The sequence below is a fragment of the Pleurodeles waltl genome, chromosome 6, assembly GCF_031143425.1.
Source record: "Pleurodeles waltl isolate 20211129_DDA chromosome 6, aPleWal1.hap1.20221129, whole genome shotgun sequence".
NCBI lineage: Eukaryota > Metazoa > Chordata > Amphibia > Caudata > Salamandridae > Pleurodeles > Pleurodeles waltl.
Window position 1 is genome coordinate 238,041,331 of NC_090445.1, and position 14,254 is coordinate 238,055,584.

Here is a 14,254-nt window from a genome sequence, read left to right on the forward strand (position 1 = left end):
TTCCCAAAACCAACCTCCTCGATTGACTTGCATCGGGCGCCCGACGCTGTGTTGGCACTCTGCACATGCCGCCCCTGTGCCGCTGTAGGTGTACGTCTGATGCTGCCTTGTGGCTTCCTGGGTGCTTGCTTTAACCCCAGGAAATCAACCCCTGACATCTGTTTACACACCTGTGAACAGCACGTCTTTGATCACCCCACGTCTCCATTGGTTAACATTGGGTGCCCAACACTGTTGGCACCACACCCAGCCACCCCTGTGTAGCTGAGGGTGTAGGTTTGGTGCTGCCTTTTGCCCCCCCCCCCCTGTACCTATCTCAACCCCCGAAGATCGACCCCTGACACTTCTTTACACACCTGTGAGCAGCACATCTTCGTTCACCCCCAGTCTCCATTGGTTAACATTGGGCACTTGATCCCTAATTTGACCTCTGCACCCGGCTGCTGCAGAAGCACTCTTGGTGCTGATTTGTACCTTGCTTGGTGTTGACCTAAAACCCCAGAGACTGGATTTGTAAGTCGAGTTCTTAACTGCATTCTTGTTTTTCTCCAATAGGTTAATTTTGAAGACTCTAAAAATTGCACTGTCAATTTTTGAAACTGGAAAGTATTTTTAATTTAAAAAATGCTTACCTTATTACGAAGTTCTTTGGTTCAAAGTGTATATAAAAGCCAAAGTTATTTTTCTAATTTGGTCTCTGATTTATTCTTTGATGTTGTCTCTCATTTATTGCCTCTGTGAGTACAACACTTGCCTAACACTTGATAAGCGTAACTGTTGGCCCACAATACCACAAATAAAGCATGAGACCTATCTCTTTCTGCCTCTGCGAACCACTGGACTCTCTTCACGGTGTATTTCATTTTAGTGCATAATATAGAGAGCCAGCTTCCTACACAGAGATGCTGGATCAGTTTGGTAGATGTTTCTGAGATCTTGTTGCGGAAAAACTATATTCGGAGAAGTCTAGATTAAGACTCATTTTTTGAGGTACTGTGCACTGCACTATGAGGAGGGTGCTTAAGATCATTATTGCTATGCACAAAAAATACTATTTAATTGTGGAATGTCCACTGGTCTTGGTTATGCTGCTGCAGGTGAAATGACAATGTGAATTCTTTGCCAGTTATTCAGTTTCGAAGTAGTGCTGCTAGAATTAAAAACTAGAAAATCTTGTGACCTGCGGTTATACTTATTCACATTAGAAAATTCCTGGTATTTTCTGAGAAAGATGTACCTAACTAGTCATTGTTGTACTACTTATAATGAAGATGTTTTCTGTATATATAATGTCTTCAGAAATCCTAATGTTTAATAATGCCTATTAAGCACTTTGTGAACACCTAAAATGTTTCTTCTTTGTTTAGATGAACTGTGATTTAAGGCGACAAGTGGATGAACAGAAGAAAATGCTGGAAAAATACAAGGAACGGTTAAACCGCTGTGTGACAATGAGCAAGAAACTTCTCATTGAAAAGGTAAGTGTTATTTACTTTGTGAAGCTTTTGATCTGTCACATTTGTGGCCAGTAATGCTTTACTACTGTGATTAATTCCATCTGGTCCAACATTATCACCATGCTTTTTGTTTTTATTTGATCCTTATTTTGGACTTTTGCTGCGGGGTGATATGTTGTTAAATCAGTAGTTGGACCCCTCATGCTCTCTATTGATTTAAATGGCCATTCACTCTATTGAAAAAACTAATCTGGGCTGATACCTATTTATCTGTGTGGAGTAAATTTGTGTTAGACTGGGCAGCTGGTGGCAAATGTGCAACATGGGTTGTATACCCTGCATTCGTGTGTTGCTGGAAGGGTGTACAGACTGGCCCAAATTGCCATTTGGTACGATGACTGTAATGAGGGCAGCATGAGTGTTCACTTTTTTCACAATTCAGTAAAATGTGTAAGTATAATATTCACTTTCAATTACTAGTATTAACCTTTCATCCTTTTTTTCAAAATGTTACATTTTTGGAAGTAGTTTGCAGCCTAATAGGTAAATACAAGTTTTGACAATTTAATGATGGTTTTGAGAAATCTTTCATGTTCATGCAATTTTGGTGCCACATTTGATGAGATGATTAGGCTCTAGCAGATGGGTGATACAAACTGATTGAAAAACCTTTTGGGGTTCTGGGAGCCGTAACATTAGTAGACAAGTTGATAGTCTTCCAAAGTAATCGAGAAATGCATGTTGTGGGTTAAAAAAGTAAATGAGGGAGGAAAAGTAGTGAAGTTTGTTTCACTAGTGGTAATCCATACAAAGGAAACTTGGACAAAGAAAGAAAATGAGTCAACCTATATTTACTATAGGTGTGGCAGTGATTTGCATGTAGCATATCATAAAGAATTTCCAGCCGTTAAAAAAATAGGACAATATCTGTAAACAAGGGCAGTTTGCCAGAATGTGCAGAGAAAGGAATAGTAACGGAAGAGTGCAATTGGCTTAGGTTGTGCATGAGAGCACAACTGACAAGACAGTGGGCAAAGAAGAAACTTTAGACAGCAGAATGATGAAGCTCCTTCTGGTGCAAGAGGATGGAGAGCAAGTCCAAAGTAAACCTTCCAGCCACTGATGTACACCGTGACAGTGATGGAAGTTAACATATAGTTCTGAGTGGGCTTTGACTAATCTTTCAATATTATTTCAAAGGCTATTTATGAGAATCTTTTCATGGGAAAAATTGCAAGCTTAACGGTACCCAATGTCAAAGCAGTAAGCTATGATGGCAGTATGATACATTTCTTTGGTGACCTTGAGGGAAAGGTTGGAGTGATGAAAAGTCACTAGAGATAACACTTGATTTTTTGCTGGTGGTTCCAGAGTAAGATCTAGACAACAAAATTAAGAACACATTTCCTGAGATGTTCAACAATTGTATTGGCAAACTTAAAGGACTTTCCCACCATACAAGACCTGAAGAAAGAGGCTATACCTGTAATGCAGTAGTTAAGAAGTGTTCCTTTCAGTGTCAGTAAAGAACTCCAATTGTTAGTGAGGAATCTTTTAAAAAGAAGAACCCGAATCTTCAGATTGGAGTTCGCTTGTTTTAAATAAGATTGGAGGCGACTTGCGATTTTATGTTGATCTCGGAGCCTTGAATGCCAGTATCACCATAGACATCATCCCTTGTTTAAAGTGAATGACCTGTCAATGCTGGATGTCATTTCCTTTATTTTGATGTTGGATCTTCACAGCGCATACCATCAAATCTAAGTCGTTGAGGAGTCTAGACTACTCCCGGCGTTCCTTACTCGTTCAGCATTTTTTAGTACAGGAGAATGCCTTTAAGTATGGTCTCAGCTGCATCGTTATTTCAACGTGTGATGTACAAGATTTTGAAAAAAATGGAGGCTCACGTCATGTGCTTTCAGGATGATGTGTTGGTTTTCACCAAGGAGAAGGATTAGAGAGCATCTTGCCATCCTACAGGAAGTGTGCATAAAGCTGTCTAATGAAGGCCTGCTACAGTTCCCTCAGAAATGCAAGTTGTTAAAAACACAAGTGGACTATCTTGGTCATGTTATCACAGAAAAGGGTGAGAGAAAAGAGTCCTTTATGGATGCCGGGAGGAAGGTGCTGATGATAAAGAAAAATTGGGATCTTTCGATGGCCTTTAAAAATATAATGGGAAGTTCCTGAAGCTCCTCGCCATGTTGATGGTACCACTTAAATGTGAGAAAAAAGGTTTATTTCCTGTGGGCAAAGGAACAAGATGTAGCATTCGAGTACATCAGAGAGCAGATAATTAAAGCACTTACAATTCTACCTTTCCTGGCAAACATTGTTTCATCTCCGCTGATGCCAGCATCTACGGTTTGGGAGCTGTACACACTCTACAGGCTGGGAAGAATAAACAAACAGTGAAATATGGTTCAAAGATCTAGAATGACATTGAAAGTCTATATTTTGTTATTGAATGAGAGTTGTTTCCTTGTGTGTGTGCTGTTTTTTTTTTTTTTTTTTTAACTTTTTAGGAATTTCGTTTTGGGAAGTAGGTTCACCCTGCACAACGATTACAAGCAACTTACCCAGGTTTAGTCACTGGGAGAGGGAATGACTACCACAGAAAGTGCTGCCAGGCTTTGCTCAAAGATTCAGGAATAAAACATTATTACACATGTCCCAGTATGCATGAAGCAACCTGCAGCTTGCTTGTCCCGGTTATCTTGCACTGGTTCCAAGTCTGAAACCTCAGATGAGGATCTGCAGGTAGTTGTGAGTATCAGTGACATTTGTGCTGTAAATGGAGAGGGTGTGTTATCCCAAGTTAAGATATGCTTGTGAAGGATGGCCTCATGCTAAAATACCCAAAAATATTTATTCTGATCTTTTGCCTGCTCTGCCCTTCTTTTTCCTGTCCCTTTCCAAATCTTCCCACAGGATCACATGGTATTGTCTTTACAACATTGGATGAAGAGATTGTACTGTTGGTGGCCCTTAACAGCATTCAAATATTCCCATGTATTTTGATGTGCCCATGTGTGAAGAAATAGGGTGTATTATCTGGTGGTGTTGTGCGACTTCACCATGAAGAGGGGGGCGGGAATTAAACCTGCAAAAACTTGTTTCCTTATAGCATGCCATAAAGAGTTCTCATTTTCGCCAGTCACCTAGTCAGAATTGGAGTTAAGTCTGTGTTTCATTGTTTCTACTCTTAAAAGCTAGTCAGTCAGCATTTTTCATCATTCTTAGCCATCTAGATATGTGCATTTCATATGGGCCATATTGTTACCATTCCATCTTTCTTTCATCTTCCTCATCCAACCATAGAGGAGGAATTGTTGTATAGACTGGAGCTTAATCTTGCAGTGTTGTATTACATTGAACACACTGCAGGGTAGAGTGACTGATACGCTGTTTATGAACTTTGCCAGAGAAAGAATGGCATAGCTGTAATCAAAGGTATCATTTTTTGTTGAGCCTTCCTTTGTCTGCTATGCTTAGGTCAAGCAAGATCCTACTGAGGGCTTTCACACCCAATCCACCAGAGGCATCTTGGTTGCTGACATTTGCAGCGTGCCACTTATTCATCGTAGCATTTGTTTGCCAAGTTCTACTGCCTAGCACACAGTGACTGGTTCTTTACCCATGTTGTGTTGCTTTACTTTCTTGGCTAACTGGCACAATTTGGTCTGACCTCCCAGAGATTGTTTTAGGACTCATTGATAAGATAAAGAATCTTAGGGAAGATGTATGTAGCAGAAAAAAGCTGGTTCACTTCAGTAATGATATTTCCGCTGAATACATATATTTTCCAGTTACTTACTGCCCTCCTTTTTCACCACTAGGATGCATTTGTTAATAATATTTCAAGCTATGCAAATATATTATGTTCTATGTTTGTTGTTGGTGAGATCTTGGTTCCTCTCCACACACATCAAAAGATGTTGAAAAAAGTTCAGGAACTGACTCTGCATGCAAGTTGGTTCCTAAATATACTTCTAAATTATCAAGTCCTGAAGAAGAGTCATGGCTAAAGCCTCTTAATGCCACCTGGCGGCGCTGAAGAGAGATTACTGGGGAAAAGTCTTGTGTAATTAATTTATTCTTCCAAGGCAGAAAAATAATTGTGATTTTGGTGATGTTGATGGGGTTATTTCTTTATCCCATTATGTTCCTCTTGTGAGTGCCTACTGTGAGTGTTTTTTTTTTTTTTTTTTTTTTTAAGAGTGGCAAACGTAGGTATGATATTTCTTCTTGACAGGTATGGGAGATAATCTTTCGGTAATTACCTGTATACAAGGTGTACCAATCTTGCTCAACAAAATTTATAAAGGTAAGCAGAGGCCACAGCAGACTGTCATTGTTCCATGTGGGGGTTCCCTGCAGGACCACTGGCAGTAGTGCACCACGTGCAGTGCTTTGAGAGACGCGAAAGGACCTCAAGTTTGGCCGTATTTTCTTACCAAACAGGAGCCAGATGGGCTTTTCCTTGTTTGCATTGGACCTATGACACTCTTTCAGTGCCACTGTGCAGGTGGACTCTCATTCATGTGAGCTTTCATTGTTGCACATGGAAAGATGTATGTTTGTTGAGTATTATTTTTCTGGCTAGTAGCATTTGACTGTTTCAATATGTAGCCTGATTTCCATTAACTGTTTTGGGTTGAAATGGAGAATATTTGAGGAGTTAGGATTCAATACCAGACAGTGCCGGCAGGTCTGCTAAGTCCTTACTAGATCTTTTGCTTGTAGTTAAATATATCCCACCATTACTCCTACTAGCTTGTCTCCTACTGGTCTGTAGGGTGAGACAAAGGATTGCTAGAGGACTATTTCCTAAAACCTGTGAAATAAAGACATTTGTAATGAGCAAGACAGTCTCACTAAGTCTCTTAGCATGCAATTTAAATTAAAGATGACTGAGGCCTTTTCAAAGAAAACAAATGAGTGGGACTGCAACAGTTCTCATGCTGCCCTCCTACCTCTATGTACTGGAGATGGCAGTCTGGAGGTAATCCATAGGTCTGGGGTTCCTGTTACTTAAATAAGGATGAATTGGAATATATTCTATCTTATAGAGGCTTTGAGTCACAGATTTCTTACCCTTAGAATATTCCCCAGGCATCAGATTAGATCCGTAAAATCTTGAGCAGTACCTGTGCTTGCTGGTAGGTGGCGTCAATTGGCTCGGCATAGTAAGCATCATCTGCTAGAGGCTTCTAGTTGCACATTACTTACCTTAGAATTTCCCCAAGGTTTCAGTCTGGATCTGGTAAGGAATCTGCAACTAGAATGTCTCAACCAGATAATTAGTTACAGAAGGTAAGTAACTTGTTAGTCCACATCAGATGTGACGTGCACTGTGACTATTTAGTACAACACCATCATGCTGACACCAGTTCCTTTCTTTTCGCTACATCAGTGTGGACTCGGAAGAACTACCTCAGCTGCTTTTTGACTGCTTTTTAAACTTTTTGTCGCCCTTTTTTGGATGTCCCTGAGAAACCTGTGGGTTTTAAACCCGCTGGAGCCTGCCAGAGGCCAGTGTCTGTGACAGACTCCCACCTGGTTTGCTTGTGGTGCCTGGAGCTGGACCACAACTCCAACGCTGTTTCAGATTGACATGAGATGAACCCCACAGCTATCTGGGAACAAGTGTTGAAGGTCCTGGTTGCTTGACACCAGGCAATTCCACACCACTCTGTCACGCTCGATTTTAAGGTCCCGGGGCCACGCTCAGGGTCATTCCTGACAATTGTAATTGAGGTCCAAATTGTCGTCGGGTGAGTGTCACAATACGATGAAGAACAAGTCTTAGAAGCTTTCTTTGACTTCATTGCACTGGTCCAAGTCATTGGACGAGGTACAGGAATGACACCACAACTCTAGACCCTCCCTTAATTTCTCAGAGCCGGCGTGACCCCTTCCCCATTGAAGGAATTTTATGTGGCTATGCACCTCATCTTTAAGGGAACTACTGACCCTTTCAGTGCAGCTATGGAACCCCTGGGTTCGGAAAGTGCCCCAACTGGGTTTTCCATGGCGGGGTTTGCCTTTGGCGCCATTTGGTCCTTTTGGATCAGTTCCTGGTTCTGGAGAGATTCTGTCTGCAAAGCTATGACCTTTGCTCTGTTTGACATGGACATGACTTTCGACGGTGCTAATCAAGACTGATAGACCACACAAGTGCTTCCATGTGCTCCCCTTTGGCCTTACTAGTGCTCCTCAGGTGTTCACAAAAGTGATGGCAGTGGTTGCAGCCCATTGCAGAGGTCAGGGGGTTCCAGTCTTCATCTTCCTCGACAACTGAATGTTGAAGGCGAGCCCACCCCAGGGAGTTCTCACCCATCTCTAGACTACTGTGGACCACTTGGGTCTCTGGGGTCACTATAAATATTCAAAAATCTCACCTGACTCCATCTCAGTTGCTTCCTTTCATCATAGCCATTCTGGACACAGTGCCTTTCTACACCTATCCTCCAGAGCAGCAAATCCAAGATATTCAGACTATGATTCCGAAAATTGAGTCTCTCTAATGTATTTCATTGAGACAGACTCAAGGATGCAGGGGGCCATGAGGCTGCTGCACCTCATGGCTCCCTGCATCCTGCTGGTAACACACATCAGTTGGCATATGCAGGCTCTGCAGTGGGATCTGAAGTCCCAGTGGGTGTAGCATCAGGGGAATCTCTCTGACCTGGCATAAATATCAATGAGAACTGTTAAAGATCTGCAGTGCTGGCTGATGATCCGCAATTGGGTCAGCGGCACACTCCTCTCCAACCAGAACTGACTGTAGTGACAGATGAGTCACTCCTGGGCTGGAGCGGCCATCTGGTACAACTGTAGGTCAGAAGACTGGTCTCCGGCAGAGCATCACTGCCACATCAACCTGTCGGAGTATCACTTCCACATCAACCTGTTGGAGTTGTGTGGTTTGTGCGGCATTCAAATCTTTCAATCAGTCAATCAATCAAACATTTATAGAGCACAGCAAATCACCGGTGAGGAGCTGAAGCAGTATGCTGCTGTGTGGGGGAATGATCATTGGAACATCCAGGTCTTTAGTTCTCTTCTGAATTTCTGGGGTTATGGTACAATCCTCAGGTGCAGGGGGAGGTTGCTCCAGACCTTGGCTGCCAGTTGCAAGAAGCAACATCCTTCGCTGTTGGCTCAACTGATTCGTGCGGTGTCTGCGAGGTAGAGGGAAGATGACCATAGGTGTCTCGTCGATTTGGTGGAAAGTCAGGCGTTAGTTGATGTACACTGGTCCTTCGTTGTGCTGGGCCTTTTAGGCATGGGTCAGCATCTGAACAGGCATCTCTTCTGAATCAGGAGCCAGTGTCGTTTTTGAGATGGGGTGTGATGTTGGGTCCTTCTGGGTAGGTTGAGTACGAGTCTTGCCACTGAGTTCTGTATTATCTGGAGTCTCTTCTGGAGGCGTGCTGTGATACCTATGTAGACCGTGTTTTCTTAGTCCAGTCTGCTGGTGATGAGGGCTTGCATGACAGTTCTTCTGGTGTCTGCTGGGAGCCACTTGAAGATCTTGCGTAGAATGCAAAGGGTGTGGAAGAAGGCATCAACTTGTTATTTCATGGATAGCTTGCTATCCAGAATGATGCAGATGTTTGGGCATGGTCTGTTGAAGCGAGAGGGTGGGTATCCCGAGCTCTGTGGGCCACCACGTGTCAGTCCATGGTGAGTGGTGTTCTCACAGTCCAGGAGGGTTCTGATGGCATCAGTGGCTGCAATCAGGGCTCTCTCAGTGCTGTGGTTAGCTCCAAATCCAGATTGGGAGGGCTGCAGAAGGCTGTGGCTTCTAGGTGTTGGGTGAGTTTCTGGTTGATCGCTTTCTCGAGAACTTTTACTGGATAGAGGAGCAGATAGATGGGCTGGTAGTTCTTCAGTTCGGCTCGGTTGGCGGATGTTTTTTTCAGGCGGGCCTCACTTAAGCGTACCTCCAGCTAGGAGGCCACAGTGATGGAAGTATACAGGACCTTCCTGAGCTCGCCCACAATCCGTGGGTGCTGTAGAGTGTACAGAAATAGTGTCTTGTGTGTAGTTCCCAGAGGGTGAGAAGTTGTTTGGGTTCGTGTCTATGCATAGGAGCTGGTTGATGCTGTCTGCGATGGAGGGTTGGCATTCAAAGTTTTCGTAGGTAGCTGAGATCGTGGAACAGGTCATCAAGGTTGTCGCACAGTTCCTGGGAGGAAATTATGTCGTACTCATTGGCTGCGGGATTGGTGAACTCCTTCACGACGGTGAAGTTTTTTGCCGCGGTTAGTGCTGGCTTTGATGCGGTCTGCTAGTGCGTTCTTCTTGGTTTCTTTCAGGAGGCGCTGGTACTGGTTGAGGGCGGTCTTGAAGGTGGTACAGTCTGTTTTTTTGCTGATGCGCCACTTCCTTTCAAGTTGTCGGCATTTGCATTTGGAGGAGTGCAGTTCATCAAAGGAAAGCTGGTTCATGTGTTTACAGACAACATCACAGCCATGTGATACTGCAACAAATATGGCAGGGTGGAGTCGTGGACCCTGTGCCAGGATGCTTTGCTTTTCTGGACATGGCTGGGACATCAGGACATTTTCCAAGTCTTGCAGCACCTGATGGGATTTTTGAATGCCATGGAGGACAAATTCAGCCGCTGATGTCTTGCAGATCATGACTGGGGTCCCCATCCAGAGGTGGTGCATGGTCTCTTCTGTCACTGGGGAGATTTTTGGTTATATCTTTCTACCACTGATGAGAATGCAATGTCAGCATTTATGCGCCTTGGAGTTTTAAAGGCTGCTCTCGTTCAGAGACACTTATCGTGATTGAGATTTTGGGTTCCTGTACGTCTTTCTATTCATACCACTCCTGCCCTGAGTTCATAATAAGGTCAGGAAGGATCCGGCGCAAGATATCCTAGTGGTGGGTCTGCAATCAATCTGGCTTTTCGGGAGGATCTCCTGTCGCATTAACAGGGCAGGGTCCTACACATGAACCTGCGCACACTGCCTTCATGCGTGGATATTGAGGTTAGCAGTTGAGTCTTCGATCTCCCTCTCAAAGTCTGTATGGCCAACTTGGCAGCCTGGCGTCCATCAACAAAAACTGTATACATCTGATGTTGGGACTGGTTTGTGGCTTGGTGTGTTGAAAAACTTGTTCCATACACACCCCTCCCATGCCTTCCCCACCGCCCCCACTCTGCACCCTTGATTGAACAGGTGTTTTTTTTTGCTATCCGCCTGCAAGGACTTGGTCTGTGCACTGTCAAGGGGTATTGTTCGGCTATCTTGCCTTTCTTGCAATTTCTTGATCAGCCCTCCCTGTTTGTCACCTGTTGTGCCACGTTTTTGAAAGGCCTTCAATATATGTTTCCTCCCAAACATTTTGTTATGCCCCAATGGGATTTGGCTCGAACGTTTTTGATGTATTCTCCCTTTGAACCCATGCATAGCTGTTCTCTCACACTCTTGACATTAAAGACAATCATCTTGGTGGCCATCACATTGGCTAGTAGAGTCAACTATCTGCAGGCTCTTTCTGTCTAACCTCCATACACAAGCGTCTTCCCAGATAAACTGGTTCTCCGCATGGTGACACCTTTCCATGTCAGTCAAAGTATCACATTGCCAACATTCTTTGCTGCGCCCCATCCCTCCATGGCGGATGAGAGACTCCACCGTCTGGACCCTTCAAAGGCCCTGTCCTTCTATCTTTATTTTTTTTTTAACTGTATTTTTCCACATTAACAGTGCAACGTCAGAAATTCACAGGTACATCACAAATGGAGTATTTGTAAGACATACATGTGAACAGCAATGCTCTATAGATACTGTAAGGAAATGCCTCCATGGTTACCCCCTGACTTTTTGCCTTTGCTGATGCTAAGTTTTGATTGAAAGTGTGCTGGGACCCTGCTAACCAGGCCTCAGCTCCAGTGTTCTTTCCCTAAACTGTACCTTTGCTTCCACAATTGGCACAGCGCTTGCACTCAGATAAGTCCCTTGTAACTGGTACCCCTGGTACCAAGGGCCCTGATGCCAGGGAAGGTCTCTGAGGGCTGCAGCACGTCTTATGCCATCCTGGGGACCCCTCACTCAGCACATGCACACTGCCTCACAGCTTGTGTGTGCTGGTGGTGAGAAAATGACTAAGTCTACATGGCACTCCCCTCAGAGTGCCATGCCAGCCCCACACTGCCTGTGGCATAGGTAAGTCATCCCACTAGCAGGCCTTACAGCCCTAAGGCATGGTGCACTATACCACAGGTGAGGGCATATGTGCATAAGCACTATGCCCCTGCAGTGTCTAAGCAAAGCCTCAGACATTGTAAGTGCAGGGTAGCCATAAGAGTATATGGTCTGAGAGTTTGTCAAACACAAACTCCACAGTTCCATAATGGCTACACTGAAATCTGGGAAGTTTGGTATCAAACCTCTCATCACAATAAATGCACACTGATGCCAGTGTGGAATTTATTGTAAAATGCACCCAGAGGGCATCTTAGAGATGCCCCCTGAATACCAATCCGACTACTAGTGTTAGGCTGACCAGTTCCTGACAGCCTGCCACAAACCAGACAAGTTGCTGGCCACATGGGAAGAGTGCCTTTGTCACTCTATGACCAGGAACAAAGCCTGCACTGGGTGGAGGTGCTTCACACCTCCCCCTGTAGAAACTGTAACATCTGGCGGTGAGCCTCAAAGGCTCACCCCCTTTGTCACAGCGCCCCAGGGCATCCCCGCTAGTGGAGATGCCCACCCCTCCGGCCACTGCCCCCACTTCTGGCGGCAAGGCTGGAGGAGATAATAAGGAAAACAAGGAGGAGTCACCTACCAGTCAGGACAGCCCCTTAGGTGCCCTAAGCTGAGGTGACCCCTGCCTTTAGAAATCCTCCATCTTAGTTTTGGAAGATTCCCCTAATAGGATTAGGGATGTGACCCCTCCCCCCCACCCCTCCCAACCGGGGAGGAGGCACAAAGAGGATGTAGCCACCCTCCAGGACAGTAGCCATTGGCTACTGCCCTCCCAGACCTAAACACACCCCTAAATGTAGTATTTAGGGGAACCCCAGGACCCAGGAAATCAGATTCCTGCAACCTGAACTAAAGAAGGACTGCTGACCTTACAAGCCTGCAGAGACGACGGATGACGACAAGTGCTTTGGTCTGCCTGCCTCAGTCGAAAACCTGCAACCAGTGACGCATCCAACAGGGACCAGTGACCTCTGAAACCTCAGAGGACTGCCCTGAATCCCAGGACCAAGAAATTCCCATGAGCAGCGGGTCTGATCAACAACCAGCAACAAACTTGCAAGTTTTCTATAACTTTAAAGACTTCACTCTTCCTGCCGCAAGCGTGAGACTTCACACTCTGCACCCGACGCTCCTTGCTCGAGATCCAGAGAACAAACACCACAAGGAGGACTCCCCGGCAACTGCAACCCCATGAGTAGCCCAAGACAACCCCCCGGACCCTCACAGCAACGCCAGCAGAGAGAATCCAGAGGCTTCCCCTGACCGCGACTGCCTGTAACAAGGGACCCAACGCCTGGACCAAGCACTGCACCCGCAGCCCCCAGGACCTGAAGGAACCGAACCTCAGTGCAAGAGTGACCCCCAGCCGACCCTCTACTTAGCCCAGGTGGTGGCTGTCCTGAGAAGACCCCCCTGTGTCTGTCTGCACTGCTAGTGTGACCCCCGGGTCCCTCCATTGTTTCCTATCTAAAACCTGACACCTGCTTTGCACACTGCACTCGGCTGCCCCTGTGCCTCTGAGGGTTTGTTTTGTGTGCCTACTTGTGTCCACCCCCTGTGCTCTACAAAACTCCCCTGGTCTGCCCCCCGAGGACGCAGGTACTTACCTGCTGGCAGATTGGAACCAGAGCACCCCTGTTCTCCATAGGCGCCTATGTGTTTTGGGCACCTCTTTGACCTCTGCACCTGAGCTGCTGGTGTGGTAACTTTGGGGTTGCCTTGAACCCCCAACTGTGGGCGGCCTATGCCCAGGAACTGAGACTTGTAAGTCTCTTACTTACCTCACAATCTAACCAATACTTACCTCCCCCAGGAACTGTTTATTTTTACACTGTCTACTTTTAAAATAGCTTATTGCCATTTTAACAAAGAGTGTATATGACATTGCTTTACAGGAACGATCCAAATTTGGATTCTGCACACAATTAAAATCCCCTCCCCAAATCCGAGGTAGGTTACCTACCATAAGCTGCCAGCTTGGAGTGTGATGTGTAATAAAACTGGGGATCATTGTAATATGGACCATAAATCCCCACCAAAAGTGCATCTAAATGCTTTGCTACAGCGTGCCACCAGAAGCGACCATCCAGACCCACACACAGTTCCTGCAATTTAACCCCATAGCTACGACTTGCCTATATTATCACCCCACAGGCATGCGAGGTAAACTCTGCCGCGCAACACATATCCCCTTCATATGTTGCGATGGAAGAACTACAGCCAGGAGAGCCAGAAGTGTCTTCTGCAAAATCTCTATTCAACCTTTTGTCGCTACAAATAAAACACGACTTTATGGATTTTATGTCTGTCATTCAGTCCTCTTACATTCCAGGTTAGGGAATGTAGACTGGTGCCAGTAGTGGCGGAGCATTCGTTTCCCCAATCATATCACCGGTCACAAATCATATCTACCATCGCATATAAAGTGTCACACATCCTATACCATATATCGTGCTGTAATACATTTTGCGTGTACATCTAATTGCTGAAAACCCCTACCCTCACTCACACTATGTTCCCCAACTTGCGACATAACAATCTAGCACCCCTTCCCAACCT

At 45.2% G+C, this 14,254-nt stretch overlaps 1 protein-coding gene across 3 annotated transcripts in view; it reads left to right on the forward strand.

Annotated features, from left to right (window-relative positions):
* The window catches only part of TLK2 (tousled like kinase 2), a 948,113-nt gene that overhangs the window by 277,751 nt on the left and 656,108 nt on the right, over positions 1-14,254 (forward strand). For all 3 annotated transcript variants that reach the window (XM_069237985.1, XM_069237987.1, XM_069237986.1), the window contains one exon: positions 1,368-1,478. In XM_069237985.1, coding sequence (XP_069094086.1) covers positions 1,368-1,478 — 111 coding nt within the window. The remainder of the gene's footprint in view (positions 1-1,367; positions 1,479-14,254) is intronic.